This window comes from Pristis pectinata, chromosome 10, assembly GCF_009764475.1.
Source record: "Pristis pectinata isolate sPriPec2 chromosome 10, sPriPec2.1.pri, whole genome shotgun sequence".
Classification (NCBI taxonomy): domain Eukaryota; kingdom Metazoa; phylum Chordata; class Chondrichthyes; order Rhinopristiformes; family Pristidae; genus Pristis; species Pristis pectinata.
The window spans coordinates 6,811,072-6,836,277 of record NC_067414.1 but is presented as its reverse complement, the minus strand read 5'-3'; the positions used below and the strand labels follow the sequence as shown (position 1 = coordinate 6,836,277).

At 42.1% G+C, this 25,206-nt stretch overlaps 2 protein-coding genes across 3 annotated transcripts in view; one reads left to right on the top strand and one right to left on the bottom strand.

Moving 5' to 3' along the window:
- eloal (elongin A, like) overlaps positions 1-9,987 on the bottom strand; it is a 76,166-nt gene extending 66,179 nt beyond the window's left edge. Inside the window, exons 1-2 of one of the 2 annotated variants that reach the window (XM_052024383.1) lie at positions 9,805-9,987; positions 1,429-1,485 (exon numbers count right to left, since the gene is read on the bottom strand). In XM_052024383.1, coding sequence (XP_051880343.1) covers positions 1,429-1,485; positions 9,805-9,876 — 129 coding nt within the window. In that variant the 5' untranslated portion in view covers positions 9,877-9,987. The remainder of the gene's footprint in view (positions 1-1,428; positions 1,486-9,804) is intronic. The other variant, XM_052024384.1, reaches the window with a different exon arrangement.
- A 5,063-nt stretch (positions 9,988-15,050) lies between these two features.
- klhl31 (kelch-like family member 31) lies at positions 15,051-24,074 on the top strand. The gene is made up of 2 exons (XM_052024392.1): positions 15,051-16,250; positions 22,993-24,074. The coding sequence occupies exons 1-2, from the start codon at positions 15,079-15,081 to the stop codon at positions 23,723-23,725; spliced, it is 1,905 nt and encodes a 634-aa protein (XP_051880352.1). The 5' UTR covers positions 15,051-15,078; the 3' UTR covers positions 23,726-24,074.
- The last annotated feature ends 1,132 nt before the right edge of the window (positions 24,075-25,206 follow it).

The window sequence follows — 25,206 nt, the reverse complement described above, 5'->3', positions numbered from 1 at the left end:
AGCAGCCAGTCCTGCCCCTCCTGCATCTAAGTCTCACTAATAGCAATAATGTCGTAATCCCACGTGCCAATCCACGCCCTAAACTCATCTGCCTTACCTACAATACTCCTTGCATTGAAATAGATGCACCTGAGAACATTTTTATCACGTACAAACCTTTGATTTCTATCCTCGCATGACCTTTAATTTCCTCCACCTCGCTATCATTTGTTGTTGTGACATTTGTTGTTTTGTGTCATCACAAGAGGCGGCGCCTCAAGAAGGCGGCATCCATCATTAAAGACCCTCACCATCCAGGACATGCCCTCTTCTCATTACTACCATTGGGGAGGAGGTACAGGAGCCTGAAGACCTGCACTCAATGATTCAGGAACAGCTTCTTCCCCTCCGCCATCAGATTTCTGAACAGTCCATGAATCCATGAACACTCGCTTATTATTCCTCTTTTGCACTATTCATTTATTTTTGTAACATATCGTAATTTTTATGTCTTTATGTCTTGCACTGTACTGCTGCCGCAAAACAACACATTTCACGACATATGTCAGTGATAATAAACCTCTTTCGATGCTGCGCATTGGAGCCTCCATACCAGGCGGTGATGCAACCAGCTCTCCACTGTTCATCTGCAGAAATTTGCAAGTGACATGCTGCATTCTCACTGTTTAAACTTGACTACTGCCTTCCCATCCCCGATATGTTTTACTTGTGAATGCTGCTTATCTGATGCTATGTGCTTGTGATGCTGCTGCAAGTAAGTTTTTCATTGCACGTGCATACGACACTAAACTTGACTTTGACTTGGACAAAGGCTAGCCATTGATAACAAATTTCCTCTATCTAAATCTTAAGTTAATAACCATCCATAATTCGAGGAGCTTTTCTTACTATTTGACCACTAATTCAATTGACCTGTAGTTGTACATATTCTGCAGGGTGATATTCACAGCGGAAGTGCGCACAGTTACATTTACTCTCTCAGGGCACCTTCAGAAATGCAACCAATTCAGAATGGCAGTAATAACATTCTATTGCACTCCTTGACAAATTACCCACCTCCTGCCCCATCTGTGGAAGACCCTGCTGTTTCCACATTGACTTCATCAACCACCTCAGAACCCACAATACCATAGATGGGAAGCAAGTCACCCAAGAGGAGGAGGAGGAGAAGTTAATTGACCAAGGATACGGTACGACCAACGCGAGAATATTTCTAACGAAACTTCAGGTGTTCAATTAGATGACGGCTGAGCTGACTTTATAAAGGGAAATTCCTTTCTGACATTTAGATAAAAATAGCTGAATACACACAGATCTCTCCCCCTCTCTCACACACATTCAGAACCATAAATTAGCAAGTGGAAGAATTCAGATCTGTGTTCAACTGACAAAATTTGTTTCATATATAATACAGATGTTGTATCTTACCACCAGAACATCCACCGTGATGTTTAAGTCCTGCAAGCGTTTCAACAACTTCAGAATCTGGAAAAGATCCATAATAAATATAAGTACGTTAAACTACAGTGTATTATTTCAGAGTTAAATGTACTGGTTTACACAAAAATTCAGACAGTAAGTTTCCGTGAATTGGAAGTATTTGTTCATTGTCAAAATATCTACATTGCTCCTAAATGCTTGATATTTTCAAGATATGTTGCAAGTTCAGCACAAAAGCATGATCTTTGCAACACTTAACATATTATATCTAAACTTTTCTAACCAGAAGAGCAAAGTTTTATATAATTAACTTTTAAAGTTCCGGTTATTTAGTTAGCCACGTACCACATATGGCAAATGACTCCATGTTCTTGTCGAGCCATGGAATGGCTGACTCTGCAATGAGCTCAGTGCCTATCTATGGGAATGCTGGGGTGACCTACTCCATTTACCACGCACTATAAACGTGCAACTTAAAAATGACAGCAGTTACACAAGCAGCAGAAAATAGTTTGACCTCACTGGTGATACCCTTAAATCCTCCTCACCAGCAAAAGCGAGGCGCATGTAATTTGCATAACACACTTTGGCAAGAAAACGATGATAATGGATCATTTAAAACATACAATGTACTAACACAGCATGGAATGGCAGGAAACAGGTTTGAACCCAACATCCTCAAACATATTGATTAGAGATATTCCCTCAAGTAGATATGCCCCATTACATCGGCAGGGAAATGAAATGCAGCACTGAAGATATGGTTTTCACACACTTGCTGGCAGCCACAGCAGTATCTATCAAGAATTTGCAAAGAAAATGAGAAAAACTTGGAAAGAACTTATTAAAAGCATTACTGTGTGGAAGCCTTCACTACAGACAACAGTTAAAGCACAGATGATATATACAGAAAAAAAGCTGTGGCAAAACGGAAAGATCTATAAATGCTGCTATGTCAAAGAGTCAATACTTATTTAATACCAAAGGAATAAATGGCCTCTTCTGTGCTTCTGTCCCAATGACACTTCACATGCGAAAACGGCTCAAGAACATAGAACCAGGATTAGTTCATTTCGCCCTTCAAGCTTGATCTGGCATTTAGTTATTTAACTCCATCCAGAGTCATAGAAATACAGCAGGGAAAGAGGCCCTTTGGCCCATCGAGCCCATGCTAGCCATCAATCACCCATTTGCTTAACCCCTACATTAGTCCCAGTTTTAATTCTCCCCACATTCCCCATCAACCCCAACAACACCCCTCCTCCCCAGATTCTACATTCTCCTACACACTAGAGGCAATTTACATTGGCCAATTAACCTACCATCTTCTTGGCTTGGTTGATTCTGTAGCTCTGAACCCCAATACTGGCAAAAATCTAAACCTCGTCTTCTAAAACTCTCTGGTTGACTCTCGACTTCAAGTCATTTTTGAGGGGAATTTTCTCCAGATTTTGAGGGGCAGAATTTCATACCTCCCCCTGCCCCACGTGTAAAGGTGTGCTCTCTGACATGACCCTTATTTTGTGGTTATGGCCTTGAATTAGATTGGTTCTCTACACAAAGTAGTTTCTCTCTATATGAAATAGTTTCTCTCTATAAACCCAAATGTTACTTTAACCAACTTAAGCACCTCAGTACCTGAGGGGATACGTCTAAAACGTGCACTTTGCCTCATCATTTAACCCTTTTTACCCCAGTTTCATTTTGGTGAATCGACATTGGATCCTGTCCAACACCACTTCATCCTTTCCAAGGCGAGGTTGCCTCATATTTTAATACTATTAACCCAATTTCATCCTATATTGGATCCTTCCCAACATCATTTCAGGCTTCCCAAGGCATGGTTTCCAGAATTCTCAGATACAGCAGATGGAAACCTATCAGAGCACTGCTCAGACGTAAAGCCACTTCAGATCCTTTGAAATAAAGGTTAACATTCCATTAGCCTTATTTATCTACCTGTTCAATAAGTTTTAATGCTTTTTGCACTGCCAGCAGAGGTGGTGGAGGCAGATACATCAGGGACATTGAAGAGACTCTTAGCCACATGAATGATAGAGAAATTGGGGGGCTATGTGGGAGGGAAAGGTTAGATAGATCTTAGAGCAGGATAAAATGGTTCTCTGTAATCAGCTCATACCCGTCACTCTCCCCAATAAGAGATTCAAGTGCCACAATAAAACTAACAGGCATATAATTTCATGGTTTCTCCCTCCTATGCTTCACTGTACAACTACTTGCATTCACATGGAACATTTAATACAGTAAAGTCCACAAAGCTGCTTATAGGAACACTATGAACAAAAGGCAATACTGGACCACATACAGAGATAATAGACGATCTAAAGCTTGATCTAAGCCGTAGATGTTGAGGTGTACCTTAAGTCACAGAACAAGAACAATCCAGCAATCAAGGAGGTCAGTTATCTGTTGTATTCTTTTGAACATGAGGCTTTGGATTCAGAAAAGGTGGTCGGCATTTTACCCGGGGGAGCAGCAGGGGTGGAAGACCACAAGAAGTCCAGCTGGAAGTGTTATGGAAGATAGAATTGAGGCATCTCTCAGTAGGTGAACAGAAAAGAAAAACTGCATTTTTGGCTTCTACTCAGGATAGGAAGATCTTCCAGTTCTTTTGAAGTCACAATCGCAAAGAAATGCCGCAGCCAATTTGCATCTCAGGTTCTCGAAATAGCAATAAATTGACATTTGTCTTAACTGATGGTGATAGAACGATAAGATATTTGGAAGGCACTAAGAAAATATACGTGCTTTTAGAATTCATTAGAGGAAGCTGTTGGGGCCAATTCAACATTTCATCAAAAACAGAGAGAACTGGGGAGGGTAGGAACTAAAAGAGTGGGAGAACATATCAGAGATTTGCCATTTCAACACCTTCTCTGTCAATCCCTTTTAGAATCTTATTTGGAATGGGAATGACAGAATGGTCTCACTGGGTTGGGAAACTGTAAAGTCACTCATTGAAAAAGGTGCAGATTCGATGTGGGCTGTATCAAGGACAATGCCATGGATGAGATGAATCTTATTTGCAAAGAAGCAGGAACTTAGTGATCAATTTAAAGTGGGTGACTCACCAAAGGAGCCAAGTCATCAGTCAAAGCATTGAGTATAGGAGCTGGGGCATCACATTGCAGTTGTACAAGACAGCGGCGAGGCCGCACTTGGAGAATTGTGTACAGTTTGGGTCACCTTGTTATAGGAAAGACGTCATTAAACTGGAAAAAGTGCAGAGAAGATTTACGAGGATGCTGCCAGGACTCGAGGGTCTGTGTTGTAGGGAGAGGTTGGGTGGGCTAGGACTTTATTCCTTGGAACATGGGACATCAAGAGGTATAAAATCATGAGGGGTATAGATAGGGCGAATGTACATAGTCTTTTTCCCAGGGAAGGGGAGCTAAAAATTAAAGGGCATAGGTTTAAGGTGAAAGATTTAAAAGGGACCTGAGGGGCAACTTCTTCATGCAGAGGGTGGTGAGTATATGGGATGAGCTGCCAGAGGAAGTGGTTGAGGCAGGTACAATAATAACATTTAAAAGACATTTGGATAAGTACGTAGGAGGAAAGGTTTAAGAGGGATACGGGTCAATTGCAGAGAGTTGTGGACACAGATCAGCACATCACGGAAACCAGCCTCCCCTCCATGGACTCTGTCTGCACTTGGTAGAGCAACCAGCATAATCAAAGACCTTACCCACGCCAGACATTCTCTCTTCTCCCCCCTTTCCCATCAGACAGAAGATACAAAAGCCTGAAAGCACGTACCACCAGGCTCAAGGACCGCTTCTATAAGATTACTGAACTGTTCTCCAGTACAATAAAATGGATTCTTGACCTCATAATCTACCTCATCATGGCCCTTGCACCTTATTGTCTGCCTGCACTGCACTTTCTCTGCAACTGTAACACTTTATTCTGCATTTTGTTATGCTTTTCCGTTGTACTACCTCAATTCACTGTTCTAATGAATTGATCTGTACAAACGGTATGCAAGACAAGTTTTTCACTGTACCTCAGTACGAGTGACAATAATAAACCAATACACAGGGAAATGGGACTAGCTTGGTGGGCACCTTGTCGGTATGGCCGAGAGGGGCCGAAGGGCCTTTTTCTATGCTATATTACTCTGTGGCTCTAAGTGTGAGTCACAAGGAGTAAAGAATGGAACAGGGGGAAAGGATATAAAGGTTCACAACAGGTTCCATAACACGAACATTATTTAATCAGTGACGAAACAGGGCAGGTGCAAACTATAGAACTGGCATTGTCAATGATCCAGGTCAAATGTCCTTGTGTGGAAAGGCAGCATGGACTCGTGCAGTGAGAGCCCAAGCCTGTGAAGCAGCAGAAAGTTAAATTTCCATGGAATGAAGAGGCTGATAAGGATGGGTTGGGACAAGGCACGTAGTGAAAGATAATAACTAAAGCAGTACCATTTTTAAAAAAGGTGCACACGTTTCTTTGCTATCTCTTTACCCATGTGACCTTCAACCATTCATTCACGCGAGTGAGGGAAAAACTGTGAAACCACTGGTACAACGTTATGCGCTATTTTGTAATTTATAGTAATTTTCCACTGTACTGCTGCCACAAAACAACAAATTTCACGTCATAAGACACTGATAATATATCTGATTCTTGATCAAAAACACATTTAAATAAAGTACTCCTAATATATATTGCTTAACAAACATATCAAACCATATTTCCACTGATGCATTTAGCCACCATTCAGGGTCTGGCACCATTTGGCTTTGACAAGAATCGCTGTCTCTTCTCTGTAGAGAAGAGGTGATTTAATCTACTGAGTGCAAGGCATCTTCTACCAGAAGCTAGAACAAGTCATTTTTGTGTTACTGATGAGCTTAAAAACTTTGATAGGTTTCTGTGAAGCTTTTAAACAGGAGGTACACTGAAAAGGAGATTCAGCAAAGAAAGAAAGCTGTAAAGGGCAGTCCAGGTAACACAGGTAGATGGGAATGCACATTGAAACACACAGTGAAATAAATCTTTTTGCGTAGAGTGTTCTGAGGGCAGCCTGCAAGTGTCACCATGTTTCCGGCACCAACATAGCATGCCCACAACGTCCTAACCCGTATGTCTTTGGAATGTGGGAGGAAACCGGAGCACCCGGAGGAAACCCATGCAGACACGGGGAGAATGTACAAACTCTTTACAGACAGCGGCCGGAATTGAACCCGGGTCTCTGGCACTATAATAGTGTTATGCTAACTGCTACACTGTTGAGTGTAAAAGTTGGGAAGTCACGTTGCAGCTGTATAAAACTTTAGTTAGCTCACATTTGGAGGATTGCGTGCAGTTCTGGTCGCCGCATTACAGGAAGGATGTGGAGGCTTTGGAGAGGGTGCAGAAGAGATTCACCAGGATGCTGCCTGGATCGGAGAGTATCAGCTACAAGGAGAAGTTGGACAAACTTGGGTTGTTTTCTCCAGAGTGTCAGAGGCTGAGGGGAGACCTTATAAGAAGTTTATAAAATTACGAAAGGCATAGATAGGGTGGACAGTCAGAGACCTTCGTCCTGGGTGGAAAGTCAAATATTAGAGGGCATGGGTTTAAGTGAGAGGCGGAAAGTTTAAAGAAGATTTACAAGGCAAATTGCAAACTTTTTTTTAATAAAAACACAGAAGAATGGTAAGGTGCCTGGAACTGACTGCCAGGCAAAGTGTTGGAAGCAGATACGGTGGCAATGTTTAAGAAGCATTTAGACAGGCACATGAACAGGCAGGAAATGGAGGGATATGGACCATGTGCAGGCAGATGGTAGTAGCTTGACTTGGCACTGTGGTTGGCACAGTAGGGCCAGTTCCTGTTAGATATTGTTCTATGTTCAGCAAAGAAAGATTCTATCAAAGTAAGGAGGTTAGCGATGCAAGTGGGGCACTGATCAAAGTCAAGAAAATGGATATGTTGTACCACATGCCTACTGTACATCATTGCACAAAGAAACTTAGGTTGAACAGAGAACCCGTTTTGAACTGGTGCTCTGTGGGGAAAAAAAATACATTAGTTGAATGATATTGGCAGAACTACGTTTCAAAATACGGCCAACAGGTTCACCTTCAGGTAATGAGTCAGTGGAGAAGACCGATCCAAAATTCTGGTTCACGTTACAATAGAAAGGAACAGGTCAGAAGGACCTCCAAGCCTTCTCTTCAGTTCAGTTATACCATTACTGATAAGCTCCTCTGTTTAGTTACCCACCAAGTCCCCATCTTCCCTTGGTATCCACAAATCTGTTCATCTCAACCCTGTGCACGAGCATCTACAGTTCTCTGGGTAGACAATTCCAAAGATTTGCAGTCCTCTGACTGAGGAAACATCTCCTCACCTCAGCTTAAATGGCCAACCTCTTACCCAATGGGAGGAAACAGCACGTCAGCCCCGACCTTCTCAATCCTTTTCGGATTCTCATTTGAATGAGATTCACTTCTTGCTCTTCCCAACTCCGACACACAGAGACCAGTCACGACCAGGCACTCATGACATGACAACCCTCTCATGGCAGGATCATTCGAACAAACCTACACCACACTGACTCCAAGGCAAGCAGATTTCTTTTAAGGTGCACCAAGTGCACTCTCTCCAAAGCCTTGCATAATTGCAATTGACCTTACCCCTTTTAGAACATAGAATATTACAGCACAGTCAGCCCACGATGTTGTGCCCACATTTTATCCTGCTCTAAGATCTATCTAACCCTTCCCTCCCACATAGCCCCCCATTTCTCCATCATTCATATGGCTAAGAGTCTCTTCAATGTCCCTAATGTATCTGCCCCCACCACCTCTGCCGGCAGTGCGTTCCACCCACCCACCACTCTCTGTGCAAAAAACTTACCCTTGATATCCCCCTTATACCTTCCTCCAATCACCTTAAAATTATGCCCCCTCATGTTAACCATTGTCGCCCTGGGAAAAAGTCTCTCACTGTTCACTCGACCTATGCCTCTTATCATCTTGTACACCTCTATCAAGTCACCTCTCATCCTCTTTCTCTCCAAAGAGTAAAGCCCTAGCTCCCTTAGTCTCTCCTCATAATGCATACTCTCTAAACCAGGCAGCATCCTGGTAAATCTCCTCTGCACCCTTTCTAAAGCTTCCCCATCCTTCCTATAATGAGGCAACCAGAACTGAACACAATACTCCAAGTGTGGTAATCTCCAACTTACTTGTGAAAAAAAAGCCAATGTGTCATTTGCCTTCCTTAATGTCCGCTACTCGAGTACACAAAGTCCCATCTGTACACTGCCATTTAATAGATTCTCACTGTATAAAAACATGTCTGCGTGGGTTTCCTCCGGGTGCTCCGGTTTCCTCCCACATTCCAAAGATGTACGGGTTAGGAAGTTGTGGGCATACTACGTTGGCGCCAGAAGTGTGGTGACACTTGCGGACTGCCCCCAGAACACTCGACGCAAAAAGATGCATTTCACTGTGTGTTTCGATGTACATGTGACTAATAAAGATCTTATCTTATACTGTTTTCTTCCTACCAATATGAATAACCAATCTATGTGCCCTTTGTAGACTTCATGCCCAACCCATTTTTCTATCCACAGTCATTTATCATTGGTGCACTTAAATTACAAGAGAATTTTTGAAAGTAATTTAGTGGCAATGATATCTAAAATTATACTATCAAACAATGGCAGGAAACCATAATAAATATGTCTGCCCAAGTCTATTATGGAATAACTAAACCAGAGGAAGTGTTCATGAAAAAAAAATCAAATTTGCAACACCACCTATTTTCTGAAAATACTTTTCAGGAAACATTTAGGCAATGAGAAGGCGTAACATTTTTATTAACAATATCCAGCAATGAAGCCTCTCCTCCAGAAGTCAGGTACACCTACAACTTAAATTATCATAATTTTCATTCCCAAACCACATCTTCAGCAAAAGTACAGAAGCCTTAGTTAAGTTGCAAACTTTGAGGGGAATAAGCAAGTCTTCTTGCAGCTACTGGGTCATTTTCAGATTGCCATATCTCAGATACAATGTCCCAAGGTAGTTTTAAGATAGGAACTGAAAATATTATCTTGCTTCCAAGTCCAGAAACAGATGTTGCGCAGAGCATTTTAACACACCTAGTTTTTAAAGATTTTCACCACAAAACACTTTTTTTTCTGTGCATTGAATATTCATCCCCAAACATAAAAAAAACTCTGAAACTACTCAGCAGATCAGGCAGTGTCTGTGGAGAGAAAACCCGGGTTGTAACCCGCATTGCAAGTCGATGATGCTTCAGCAGCACCTGTTTGTATAGGTAACAATGTTCTGAGGAATTGCAATGTGGGGACCGTTACTCAACAGCTTGCAAACACACCTTAGCCGGGTCGGTGACCTTCAGGAGTCGTTCTTTCAAATACAATACATCTTGCATTACCTCTTCTGCCATACCCGTCGCCCCTGAGGGAGCACACACACACACTCAAGTCAGCCAACTGCTGCTATAACGAGTGTCAATGGCTACACCACCGGAAACTTGTTGCAGTCCGCCTCTTGGTTTGAGAGAGTTAACGCGCAGAATCACATTTTTTAACAGACCCTCTGCCGGCTTTAGCCTGACAGTCTTCAGCTACAGAGGACCGACAGCACACCAACAACCCTTCTAATAATCTCGGGAAGATTTCATCATTACGGGTAGGTTTTCAAAAATATATGATATTAAAATGCAACTTTCTTAGTGCAAGTGACATGTAGAATATTTCAGGTTTATATTAAATTAGACATTTCAAGGTTAAAAGGCTGTGCAACGTTGTTTTATTTAGAACAACATTAATTGTATTATTTCGAGCAAATCTTTGATTTGCCAATTTTGGAAATTGCCATACACAGCTTATGTTAGATTTAAATAAAAGTATTGGTCGATGACATGATTTAACTTTTCATTAGCTGTCTGCTTAAATTTTAGATCAAGATCTGTTTTGCATGTTGGTTAAGATTTTAACTTAATACACCGGATTATATATTCTGTTCTCTTATTGAAGTAGCTATCCAATTTGAGGTTTAAAATAGCTTTTTTAAGCAGATATGCTAATTATCATGAATGAAAATGTGGAACTTTTCCCCTCCCCCTCCCCCTCCCCCTCCCCCAATAAACTTTTGCCAGAAAGGCTATATCTTTATTTGAACCCGTCTTAATATGGGAAGCCCAGTGAGAGCTGCTGTGTTGCTATTCCTGGAGCTGATTGATGTATATCAGCAGATGCAGAGAGAGAAGGAATGTAGGGGTTGGACATCCAGCTCACAGAATCCTTATTCCTCTCCTGGTCACCCCTGCCCTCCCATGTGTTAATTGTATTGGTGATTGAAACTACTGTTTTAATATCCTGAACTATATAGGATGTTACTTTGTAATCCTGACTTCTGAATGTGATCTGTGCTCCCATCCCACCTGAGCCATTAGGTTCTGAGTTCGAGTCCCACTTTGCACACCTGAGTACAAGAAAATCTCTGTGGACGTTCTGAGAGAGGGCTACCGTATTTCAGGTGTTGTCTTTAAACCAAGATCCCATCTGATCTCTCCAGGTGAAAGTAAAAGATGCAGTGAAGCTATTTCAAAAATCACCAGGAGAGCTATCTCCTGGTGTTCTGAAAGTCATACATAGAACAGCACAGCACAGAACAGGCCCTTCGGCCCACAATGTTGTGCTGACATAGCTATTCCCTCCTACCTACAGATTGCCCATATCCCTCCATTTTCCTCTCATTCATGTGCCCATCCAAGCCCCTCTTAAAAGCCCCCAGTGAATTTGCCTCCACCACCCTATCAGGCAATGCATTCCAGGCATCCACCACTCTCTGAGTAAAAAACGTGCCCCTCACGTCTGTTCTGAACCTACCCCCTCTCACCTTAAATGCATGCCCTCTGGTACTGGATCACTCAATAATGGGGAAAAAGATATTGCTTGTCCACCCTATCTATGCCCCTCATCATTTTATACACTTCCAACAGATCACCCCTCAGCCTCCGCCGCTCCAGAGAAAAGAGCCCAAGTTTGTCCAGCCTCTCCTGCTAGCACATGCCCTCTAATCCAGGCAGCATCCTAGTAAACCTCCTCTGCACCCTCTCTAAAACCTCGACATCCTTCCTATTAGTGAGGTGACCAGAATTGTACACAATACTCTAAATGCGGCCTAACCAGACTTCTATTGAGATGCATCATAACTTCTTGACTCCTTTACTCAATACCCCAATTAATAAATGCAAGCATTCCATAAGCCTTCTTAACCACCCTGTCTACCTGTATAGCCACTTTCAATGAGTCATGGACTTGCACCCCAAGGTCTCTCTGCTCTTCAACACTCTTAAGATCTTGCCCTTAAGAGTGTACTGCCTCCTGACATTTGTCCTACCAGGGTGCAAAACCTCTCATTGTTATGCCTCACATTGTTGTATTCCTCGATAATCGCAAAATTATGTAATCAATATCATGATATAATTTATTGGTGTGGGCAGTGTGCAAATTGACCACCACATTCCCCACATTAGAACATAGAACATAGACCATGCTTCAAGAGAAAGTGTTTGGAACTTAGTAAAGGCATTATCCCTAGTTCCTCGTTAGTATAGTGGTTAGTATCCCTGCCTGTCACGCGGGAGACCGGTTTTTCTGCTTTGTGGTTAGCGTAACGCTTTACGGCGCCAGCAACCTGGGTTCAATTCCAGCCGCTGTCTGTAAGGAGTTTGTACGTTCTCCCCGTGTCTGTGTGAGTTTCCTCCGGGTGCTCCGGTTTCCTCCCACGTTCCAAAGACGTATAGGTTAGGAAGTTGTGGGCATGCTATGTTGGCGGCGGAAGTGTGGCGACACTTGCGGACTGCCCCCAGAACACTCTACGCAAAAGATGCATTTCACTGTGTTTCGATGTACATGTGACTAATAAAGATATCTTTTCTTAACACTGCTAGTTATCATTTTACACTGTATATAAACTTTAGGTATAAAATTGATTTAATAAATTCATATTAAATTAATATTCATAATAAATTCCAACTCTTTATTCAGAACAAATTATTGTTATCGAGTCGTACGGCAGGAAAACAGACCCTTCGGCCCAACTCGTCCATGCTGACCAAGACGCCTAACTAAGCCAGTCCAATTTGCCTGAACTTAGCCTTTATCTCAAAAACCCTTCCTATCCATGTACCTGTCCAAATGTCTTTTAAATGGCGTAATTGTACCTGCCTCTCCCACTTCCTCTGGCAGCTCGTTCCATATATGCACCACCCTCTGTGTGTAAAAGTTGCCCCTCAGGTCCCCTTTTAAATCTTTCCCCTCTCACTTTAAGATGTAAGATAAGATATTTATTTATTTGTCACATGTACATCAAACAGTGAAAGGCATCTTTTTGCATTACTGCGAATGTGCTGGGGGCAGCCCGCAAGCGTCGCCACACTTCTGGTGCCAACATCCCATGCCCACAGCTCCTAACCCGTAGATCTTTGGAACGTGGGAGGAAACCGGAGCACCCAGAGGAAGCCCATGCAGACACAGGGAGAGCATACAAACTCCTTACAGACAGCGACCGGAATTGAACCTGGGTCACTGGCGCTGTATTGGCACTATGCTAACCGCTACGCTACCGTGCTGACCTATAAGCCTACGTCTTCTAGTTTTGGATTTCCCTACCCTGGGGAAAAAACTGTGGCCATTCACCTTATCTGTGTCCCTCATGGTTTTATACACCTCTGGAAGATCACCCCTCAGCTTCCTACACCCAGGGGGGAAAAGAAGTCCCAGCGTATCTAGCCTCTTCTTATTAACTCCAACCCTCCAGTCCCAGGAAATCTTTTTTGCACCCTTTCCAGTTCAGTGACATCCTTCCTATAGTAGAGCGACCAGAACTGTACACAGTACTCCAAATGTGGCCTTACCAATGTCTTGTACAGCTGTAACATGACGTATTAACTCCCGTACTCAGTGCCCTGATCGATAAAGGCAAATGTGCCAAACACCTTCTTCGCCACCTTGTCTACCTGTGTCTCCAGTCTTCAGGAGCTATTGTGCTAACAGAAAACCCATGTACTAAACTACTATTTCTCAGAAAAGTACTTTCATTTCGTCAGTTCTTTATTGGTTTCGTTGCTGTGAATCGAAGAATCCTGCCAAAATTATTCTTTTATTGTGAGCCCTAATTGTGAGTGTCAGTGGGCTGTTCAATCCATTGTAAGAGCACAGATTTGTCCTCTTCCAGCATCCATACAAGCACATTTCTGACAGCTATTGGTATTGGTTTATTATTGTCACTTGTACCGAGGTACAGTGAAAAACTTGTCTTGCATACCATTCGTACAGATCAATTCATTACACAGTGCAGTTACATTGAGTTAGTACAGAGTGCATTGATGTAGTACAGGTAAAAACAGTAACAGTACAGAGTAAAGTGTCACAGCTACAGAGAAAGTGCAGTGCAATAAGGTGCAAGGTCACAACAAGGTAGATCGTGAGGTCAAGAGTCCATCTCATCGTATAAGGGAACCGTTCAATAGTCTTATCACAGTGGGGTAGAAGCTGTCCTTGAGCCTGGTGGTATCTGCCCTCAGGCTCCTGTATCTTCTGCATGATGGGAGAGGGAGAAGAGAGAGTGACCCGGGTGGGTGGGGTCTTTGATTATGCTGGCTGCTTCACCAAGGCAGTGAGAGGTATAGACAGAGTCCATGGAGGGGAGGCTGGTGTCTGTGATGCACTGGGCTGTGTCCACAACTCTCTGCAGTTTCTTGCGGTCCTGGGCAGAGCAGTTGCCGTACCAAGCCCTGATGCATCCAGATAGCAATGCACAAAAAGTGCTGGAGGAACTCAGCAGGTCAGGCAGCATCCATGGAGGAAAATAAATAGTTGACCCTTCATCAGGACTGGAAAGGAAGGGGGCAGAAGTCAGAATAAGAAGGTGGGGGAGGGGGAGGAGCATACGCAGGCAGGGGACAGGTGAGTCCAGGTGAGAGATGAGTCCAGGTGAGAGGGGGAAGGTGGGGGAGGGGGAGAAGATGTAATAAGCTCAGAGGTGATGGGTAGAAGAGGCAAAGGGCTGAAGAAGAAGGAGTCCAGTAGGAGACCATCAATAAAAGTGCATCAATAAAAATTGGTGAGGGCTGATGGGAATGTGGCAAATTTCTTTAGCCTCTGGGAAGTGCTTGGTGTCATCTTTTGATTGAGACGTTAAATTGATTCTGCTTTTCCAGATGGATATAAGCATTTCTTATACTGAAGAACAGCAAATGTGTTCTTCGCAGTGACCTGGCCAACATTTTTCTTTCAAATTCAAGTCATTAGATTTGATTATTTGGACATCATCACTATGGTGTTTGTGGAAGCTTTAACCACATATTGTCCCAAGTGGCCTCAGCATCTACATTTTAAAAGTTCTAAACTGGTTGTACTTTGGGAAGTACTTACATGGTGATGATTGCTGTATAAATTTTGTTTTTGAGGAGAAAATAATTCCAATCCAATATCAAAATTTCTAATACATGTTGTGTCTACAATCAGCAAGAATTTTAAGTATGTATGCATCTAATTAGTGGATTAGAGAATTATTTACTCAGTTTATAAATAAATACCTGTGTTCCAGATTGTGACCGTGACAGGGCATTACAGTCATGGCACCAAAGAAGAAAAATATTAAAAAAAATAAAGCAGAAAACAAGGACACGACTGTCATTGTGGAGGAAAGCACAATCATCCATTTAAATGGCGTGAATGGCCTTGTAGATGGAGGCAATGGTTTCAGTTGCATTTCGACGGAGATCTCCAACTCATTCCACAGCTCTAGTCTCTTAGAAGCAATGAACAAAATGAGGCAAGAAAATTTTCTGTGTGATCTAACCATTTCCACAAAAACCAAGTCATTTGAAGTTCACAAAGTGGTGATGGCTTCTTGCAGTGAGTACTTCAAGAATATCCTAAAGAAAGATCCATCCACCCAAAGAATAGACCTCAATGAAATATCTCCAGTGGGTCTTGTCACGGTTATCACTTATGCATATTGTGGAAAGATAACATTATCATTGTATACAATTGCTAGCACAATCGCAACAGCCAACTTGCTCCAGATTGATTCTCTTGTAAAGATGTGCTGTGACTTCTTGATGCAGGAAATCAATGTGGAGAATTGCATGTACATTGCTAATATTGCGGAAACATATGGACTTAAAAGTACCAAGGAAGCAGCACATAAATTCATTACTGAAAATTTCCTAGAATTCTCAGAAAGGGACCAGTTCTTGAAGCTAACCTTTGAACAAATAATGGAATTTATGCTGGATGATGCCCTTCAGTTACCATCAGAAATTACAGCATTCCAGATTGCAATGAAATGGCTGGATTTTGATAATAAAAGGGTCAAATATGCAGCCGATTTACTGAACACCATTCGGTTCGGTACCATTTCAGCACAGGACCTGGTGAACTATGTCCAAACTGTGCCTAGAATGATGCAAGACCTGGAATGTCACAAATATCTTGTAGAAGCCATGAACTATCACCTCCTTCCCTATCAACAAAACACCTTACAGTCAAGAAGGACAAAAGTCCGTAGTGGCCTCAAAGTTCTAGCGGTAGTGGGTGGCCGTCAAGAACTAACAGAAAAGTCGCTCAGCAGAGAGGTTATATATCGAGATCCTGAACGTGTTTGGAACAAACTTTCTGAAATGCCTTATAAGAGCTTCAATCAATGTGTGTCTGTGATGGATGGATTCCTCTATGTTGCTGGTGGTGAAGATCAAAATGATGCCAGGAATCAGGCCAAGCATGCTGTGAGCAACTTCTGCAGGTAATAATAGTCACTACTGCAATGTAAGTATTTTAACATTCATCGGAATTATCTCCATAGAACATAGAACAATACAGCACAATACAGGCCCTTCGGCCCACAATGTTGTGCCAACCTTTAAACCTCGCCTCAGACTATCTAACCCCTTCCTCCCACATACCCCTCTATTTTAAATTCCTCCATATGCTTATCTAGCAATCTCTTGAATTTGACCAATGTACCTGCCCCCACCACCACCCCAGGCAGCACATTCCATGCCCCAACCACTCTTTGGGTAAAAAACCTTCCTCCGATATCTCCCTTGAACTTCCCACCCATTATTTTAAAGCCATGCCCTCTTGTATTGAGCATTGGTGCCCTGAGAAAGAGGCGCTGGCTGTCCACTCTATCTATTCTTCTTAATATTTTATAATATTCCTCTTAATATCTCCATATTGACAAGGTAGTGTAGCGGTTAGCGTGACGCCATTAGAGCGCCAATGACCTGGGTTCAATTCCGGCCGCTGTCTGTAAGGAGTTTGTACATTCTCCCTGTGTCTGCGTGAGTTTCCTCCGGGTGTTCCGGTTTCCTAGCACATTCCAAAGATGTACGGGTAGGTTAACATGGGTTTAAAATGGGCGGCACGGACAAGTTGGGCCGGAGGTGCCTGTTACTGTGCTGTAAATAAAGTTTACATTTTAAAAAATATATATGGAGTGGTGGAAAATGAAGTTCTGAGCACTTTGGGATTAAAATTTTTAGAAACACAATACAGTGTGCCCTCCCTCGTTACAGCAGCTTGATGAAAAGAAATTCGGCCTTACAGAATTCAGAAATCACTACCAAAAGATTTAAGATAAAAGGAATTTCTGTGAGCGGAAAAAAATAACTAAATAAACTCAAAATGCCAAAGAAACTATACATTTTGTTAATTTTTATCATGGGTTTGCATTATGGACAATCGCAATATGGACGGTTTTCTCAGAATATGACCCCTCTGTTGCCTGGAGGTATACTGTTTTACAGAGCAAGGGGGCATTTTAGTGTTGATTTTGAGCATCTCTCATTATAATGCAATAGGCAACCACATACAGCCCGCTTCCCACCTGCAATATGTTTCTATTATGACCTGCCTCAGAGAGTGGCAGGGTGACCGTACTCCTCACTGTCCTACCTGTAGATGCAAGTACATGAAGCTGGCTCCTGACTGGGGAGACCCAGTACACTGCAGGGCTGTCTCACTATACAAGGTACATCCAGAAGTGCTTTGACATCTAACTAAGCCATCCTACCAGAAAGACCAACTGTCAAAATAATCATGGAATTTTTGTGAATGCCTCTGGCATTTTCAAGCACTGAAGAAAAAAACTATTGAAGACATGATAATGCTAAATATTAAGATTAAAAAATACTTAAATGGGTTTAATAGTTAGGTTAACTCAATTGATTAAAAGCAATGCCTCTTTTCCTCATGGCAGTTTCTCTCTGTTGAAATAAATATGGTTGCTGAGCCTGTGTAAGGTTCAGATTCAGTGCCCCGATTTTCCAACCCAACAAAGACAGAGAACTGAAGGACGTTGAGACTCCAGTGCTGGAATCCACGGGAAGTCAGAGTGCATTCAGAATGGCAGTAGCGTATGGACTGTTGAGAAGTTTGGTACTTCCACAATCAATTGAATAGCCCCAAAAATGATCTGGATTCTCCATCTGGGCTTCTCTGCAAAAATACACAGTGCACTGCTTTATACTCGAACCCTTTAGGGATACTTTCTTTAAATAAACATGTTTTTGAGTGCATTCCTACAAATGTAATCTGAATGTCAATTTAAAGTACATTTAACCTGGTGTTCTTATCAAGGTTTACTTTTTTCTATTTAAGACAAAGCACTTATGCACACTCCTAATTGTGATAGGAATATTCTTTATGTTTCAAAAGCATGTGGTAATACATAAATAATTCCCGTTTAACCTTTGGATTGTCAGTAATTGACTCAAACCTTAGTGTCACAGTAACAAAGGTATTTAAATGTCAACAATAGTTCTCATACTAGAGTTTTAATCCTGTTACAAAAGAAGTTAGAAACAATTTGCTCTTTCTGCTAAGTATTTTTTCTCTCTTTATGTTCTCAACTTGGCCCATTTTTAAAAATTGTAACTTTTAGTTTATTTCCAATTTTGATTTAAACACTACCATTGATCTTGTTAAGTTTGGTGTAGTTTTTAGATGTTAGAGAGACATTCTGTAAATCTGTTCTCTTACTGACAGTAAACTATCTAAAAATGACTGCTTTGCAGTCTTTCCAACAGACATTCTAAAATCAGGTATTACACACAAAACACTGGAGGAACTCAGCGAGTGAGGTAGCATCTATCGATGGAAATGGACAGTCGGCATTTCGGGTTGAGACCTTTCATCTGACCTTTGTCCACTTCCCTCCGCAGATGCTGCCTGACCCGCTGAGTTCCTCCAGTGTTTTGTGTCTTGCTCCAGATTCTGGCATCTGCAGTCTCTTGTGTCTCTTTATAAAATCAGGCAGTGAGTTCAGATTCTTATACTTGAGCACTGCTGCTCAAAGAGAGAACTAAGTGCAAAAGTGAGGTGTTTTTGGCAACATTCAGAGTTAAAATAGTTTGGTGTTCCTGATATTGAAATACATTCTTCTTATTGAAAGTTTGCACATAGATATAGATTACTTCTTTCATTTTAAATCTATTTGTGAAAGCATACAGATTTTGGCTGCATAATCTGGAGATGATTAATTCTTCTCACTATGCCGTTTCTTTAGATCAGTTCTGTGAGTTCTTAGGTAGGGAATGAGACAAGTGTTGGATCTACAGATCATGCAGGATGGAGCAAGTGGATGGGTGGTGCGCTCTATCCGCAGCTAACACCAGAATTGTGTGTACTTCTGATAAACGGGCTCGTCGTTTTCATTGCCATCCCAAATGCACCACCTTCGTCTTGAGTGGTCGTGGGCTAGATATTCCCACAGGTCAGTGAAGATGGTTCACAGTTTCAGCAAGACTCTAAGAACTTCTGCTGTTCGACTGCTCAATACAACAGGGATGGCATTAAGCAACTGCACACTTAACTACCTGTACAAATCTCGAAATAATTCCTGTTGCTAAAAATCAAATGCAACCTAATCTTGTTAACTGTTTAATCATCTCAGTCTTTGCAAACTGATTAACTGTGCCATTGAATTTGCTGAACTGAAAATTAGCTTCTAGACTATCAATTAGTTCTCTCCTTGAGAGGAAGTGTTCTCTTGCTAATGCATTTTTTTTTAAAGAAAACTCCCTTTTGAAAAGTTGAAAAATTAAATGCAGTACTGAACTATAAATCGGCCCTAACTTGCTGGGAAATGCTGGTTCCATTCCACAGTACCAGCATGTACCCACCCCTGTAAATGCCAGGAACTTTGGCCCTTCTGCTTGAACAAGGAAGCCTTAAATTACCATTTAATCATATGCTGAGGTATTCCCACTGCATTCTGACAGTGAAATCCTCATGGAGTCCAGCAATAGAATACAAATTTGGTGCTTCTAACCCAAGTAGGAGTACCTGAACTCTGAGTCTGCACAAGGAACAGGCAGCTCATCTAATTCATGGAACATAGAACAGTACAGCACAATACAGGCCCTTCAGCCCACAATGTTGTGCTGACCTTTAAACCTCGCCTAAGACTATCTAACCTTCTTCCCACATACCCCTCTATTTTAATTTCCTCTATATGCCCATCTAGTAATCTCTTGAATTTGACCAATGTACCTGCCTCCACCACCACCCCAGGCAGCGCATTCCATGCCCCAACCACTCTCTGGGTAAAAAACCTCCTTCTGATATCTCCCTTGAATTTCCCACCCATTACTTTAAAGCCATGCCCTCTTGTATTGAGCATTGGTGCCCTGGGAAAGAGGCGCTGGCTGTCCACTCTATCTATTCCTCTTAATATTTTGTATACCTCTATCATGTCTCCCCTCATCCTCCTTCTCTCCAAAGAGTAAAGCCCTAGCTACCTTAGTCTCTCCTCATAATGCATACTCTCTAAACCAGGCAGCATCCTCTACACCCTTTCCAACCCTTCCACATCCTTCCTATAATGAGGCGACCAGAACCGGACACAGTACTCTGAGTGTGGTTTAACCAGAGTTTTGTAAGGCTGCATCATTACCTCACAGCTCTTAAACTCGATCCCTCGACTCATGAGAGCTAACACCCCATAAGCTTTCTCAACTACCCTATCCACCTGTGAGACAACTTTCAGGGATCTGTGGATATGGACCCCCAGATCCCTCTGGTCCTCCACACTACCCAGAATCCTGCCACTAACTTCAATGGAAAAGAATGGGTACAAAGGAGAGAGGTTTTTTTTTACTTGACCATGTTTAGTTAAAAGTTTTAAATAGCTTTTACATACTGGTGTTTTAATTTTATAACATTTTAACGTTTTTTAATTGATAAACAAATTTGTATTGGAACTTCAATATTTCTGAGTTCTAGATGGACATTCAGTAGCTTTCAAAGTCCTTGATGTATTTGACAGCTGGAAAAGGTTGGGGAGGTGGCTTACTTTTCTGTCAAAGGTTTTTCCACTTGTTAAATAGGAGGAACTTGTTCTCCTCCATCCTCTATACATCCCACCTTAATCCCCCACCCCAATATATGATGGCATCGCCCTGTGCAAGGCCTTGCCACTAGGCAGGAGTTTGCCATTTGGTAACATTAGCAGATGCAGAAAAGTTATGTTATAGCTCAGCAGTTAGTGGGGGCAGCTTGCCGCTGGCAGCTGATTCTTGGTATTGGTTTATTATTGTCACTTGTACCAAGGTACATTGAAAAACCTGTCTGGCATATCGATCGTACAGGTCAATTCATTACACAGTGCAGTTACATTGGGTTAGTACAGAGTGCATTGAGGTAGTACAAGTAAAAACAATAACATTACAGAGTAAAGTGTCACAGCTACAGAGAAAATGCAGTGCAATAAGGTGCAAGGTCACAACAAGGTAGATTGTGAGGTCATAGTCCATCTCATTGTATAAGGGAACCGTTCAGTAGTCTTATCACAGTGGGGTAGAAGCTGTCCTTAAGTCTGGTGGCACGTGCCCTCAGGCTCCTGTATCTTCTGCCTGATGGAAGAGGAGAGAAGAGAGAATGACCTGGGTGGGTGGGGTCTTTGATTATGCTGGCTGCTTCACCAAGGCAGTGAGAGGTAAAGACAGAGTCCAAGATTCACAACTGAAGCCATGGGGTTATGACACACAGCAGGTGAAACTGTTCTAGATAATGGAATGTGAAACATTTCACTTCTTGTGGCTTCAATCTTCAAGGTAACCAATGTAAATCCTTGGAACTTGAATAGTTTTCCTGTATATTGTTAAACTTGAGCAAAAAATCCCATAATGTAGACTGATTTAGTTGTAGACTTGCAGCCTTTGTGTGCTGCTTCAACAACATGGTTTAACTTGCCCCAATTCTACAAGGCAGTGCTGATATTGATTTTATTTTTACTTACTTTATTGGTTGAATTGATTGGAGAAGTGGTCACATAGAAATATTGAAACATAGAACACTACAGCACAGTACAGGCCCTTCGGTCCACAATGTTGTGCCAACATTTATCCTGCTCTGAGATCTATCTAACCCTTCCCTCCCACATAGCTCCCCATTTCTCTATCATTCATGTGGCTATCTAAGAGTCTCTTAAATGTCCCTAATGTATCTGCCCTCACAACCTCTACCGGCAGTGCGTATGGTATTTGGCTCTTCCAGCTCTCTACAATGTTCAACACAATCATGGGTAAATATCCACTTCAGTACCTCATTCCCAGCTTTCTCCCATATGCCTTAATCCCTTTAGTATTGAGAAATATATCCATCTCCTTCTTGAATGTAGTTAATGACTGGGCCTCCACTGTCTTCTGTGGGAGAGAATTGCACAGGTTCACCAACATCTGGGTGACAAAATCTCTCCTGATCTCGATTCTAATTGGCTCGCCTTATAACTCTTTAGTAAAGAACTGGGAAATGATCGTGGTCCATTAAAACTTCATACCAAGAGTTAATTATTTTGTGCTGTAAGGAGAGGGTGGACAAACTTGGGTTGTTTTCTGTGGAGCGTCGGAGGCTGAGGGGAGATCTGATAGAGGCTTATAAGATTACAAGAGGCATAGATAGAGTAGACAGCTGGTATCTTTTTCCCCAGGATCAAAGTGTCTAATACTAGAGGGCATGCATTTAAGGTGAGAGGGGGTAAGTTCAAAGAAGATGTGCGGGGACAAGTTTTTTTACACAGAAGTGGTAGGTGCTTGGAATGCGCTGCCAGGGATGGTGGTGGAGGCAGATACGATAGAGGTGTTTCAGAGGCTGTGAGATAGGCACATGAATGTGCAGAGAATGGAGGGATGTGGACATTGTGTAGACAGGAGGGATGAGTTTAGTTAGGCATTTAATTAGTTTGGCACAACATCGTGGGCTGAACGGCCTGTTCCTGTGCTGCACTGTTCTATGTTCTATTTTCTTCAGACGCAGAGAGAGCAAAAAAATTAAGGAAAATCTAATAAACTCAAGTGGATGACAGCCTTAAGTTAAGGAGGTTGACTTGAAAATTAACCCAACACTTAACTAATCATCTGACTTTGAACAAATTGTAATGAATTTTCTTCATTATTTTCTATCAATGTTATTGAAAATGTTTAATAAGCAAAGAGCATGAAGGTTGGCTGTATACGTATTTGCATTTGTTTTTATTCTTCCAGGTACGATCCTCGATTCAATACTTGGATTCATCTGGCAAGCATGACCTATAGACGTACCCACTTCAGCCTCAATGTCTTTAATGGTTTAATTTTTGCAATTGGGGGGAGGAACTCAGATGGTCTCCTTGCCTCTGTTGAATGCTATGTGCCAGCAACCAACAAATGGCATCTTAAAGTGCCTTTGGAGGTATCCAGGTGTTGTCACGCCAGTGCAGTAATAGATGGGAAAATCCTGGTTACTGGAGGTTACATTAATAATGCATATTCCCGTTTGGCATCTGCCTATGATCTCTCAGCAGACAGCTGGCAAGATGCAGCTAACCTGAGCACACCTAGAGGATGGCACTGTGCCATCTCCCTTTTAGATCGTGTGTATGTACTGGGTGGAAGTCAGCTAGGAGGTCGCGGGGAGAGGATTGACGTGCTCCCTGTTGAATGTTACAACCCACGTACTGGGCAGTGGTGCTTTGTGGCTCCCCTCCCTGTTGGTGTCAGTACTGCCGGTGTTACAAACCTTGACAGTAAGATCTATTTGGTGGGAGGTTGGAACGAGGCAGAAAAGAAATATAAGAAATGCATCCAGTGCTTTAACCCAGGTCTCAATGAATGGACGGACGAAGAAGAGCTTCCAGAAGGGATAGTTGGCTTATCTTGCTGTGTTTTCACCATGCCTAGACAAAGAACACAAGAATCCAGGACTAGCTCGGTTTCATCAGTTCCAGTCAGTATCTGATTAGTAGAAGAACATTTTAAATCAAAACCACAATTGCACAAAAAATGCTCGGGCTTAAATTAATAATTAGTTTTTGTTATTGGATACAAAAGATTTTCTGAATTAGATTAATAAGAAACCATTAGAGGCAAATCATTGCCTTTACAAGATGTACATATCATAATGGTGTGCTGAAATTAGTTGTTTGCAGGAGGGAAGAAAATCAGTTACAATGGTGTGACTCAGCATGGCTTACAGTGATAGGTACTTGCAATCAAAGTCAGTCAGCTCCAGCCAAGAATACAACATTCATTTAACAACCTCTTCATTTATGTCCTGTTGATGGGGTTATTAAAACTTGGAGATGTGTATTACTGTTTGAAACTAAAATGTTTGGTTTGTTAGATTCATGCATTGCAATCATAGGTTTTTTTTGTCCAAATCCTTTGGAAAAATTTGAGTTCAGTTTCAGTATCTACTACAGTGAGCTTAAGTGTAACTTTACTGGGGTCAGTGGGAAGTAACAGCAAGTTACTTAACTTTTGGAAAACCGGTCCTCGTTCTTATCAAACATTCTTGCATTTCAAAGTATGGCAGGAATTGGTCATGGAGTCATAGAGCATGACAGCACAGAAACAGGCCCTACAGCCCATCCAGTCCATGCTGACCTGATCTTCTGCCTAGTCCCATCTCCCTGCACCCGGACCATATCCCTCCAAACCCCTCCCATCCATGTACCTATCCAAACTTCTCTTAAATGTTACAATTGAACTCACATCCACAACTTCCGCTGGCAGCTCATTCCACACTTGCACCACCCTCTGAGTGAAATAGTTCCCCCTCAGATTCCCCTTAAATATTTCACCTTTCACCCTAAACCTATGTCCTCTAGTTCTAGTATCACCCAACCTTAGAAGCAAAAGCCTGTGTACATTCACCCTATCTCTACCCCTTATAATTTTGTATACCTCTATAAGATCTCCCCTCATTCTCCTGCACTACAGGGAATAAAGTCCTAACCTATTCAACCTTTCCCTATAACTCAGGTCCTCAAGTCCCGGCAATATCTTTGTAAATTTTCTCTGCACTCTTTCAAGCTTGTTGATATCTTTCCTGTAGGTAGGTGACCAGAACTGCACACAATACTCCAAATTTGGCCTCACCAACATCTCATACAACATCAACATAACATCCCAACTTCTATCCTCAATGCCCTGATTAATGAAGACCAACATGCCAAAAGCTCTCTTTACGACCCTTTCTACCTGTAACGCCACTTTCAAGAAACTATGGATCTGTATTCTCAGGTCCATTTGTTCTACGGCACACCTCAGAGCCCTACCATTCACTCTAAGTCTTACCCTGGTTTGTCCTCCCAAAGTGCATCACCTCACACATGTCTGCATTAAATTCCATCAGCCATTTTTCGGCCCATTTTCCCAGCTGGTCCAGATCACTTTGCAAGCTTTGATAGCCTTCCTCGCTATCCACTACGCCCCCAA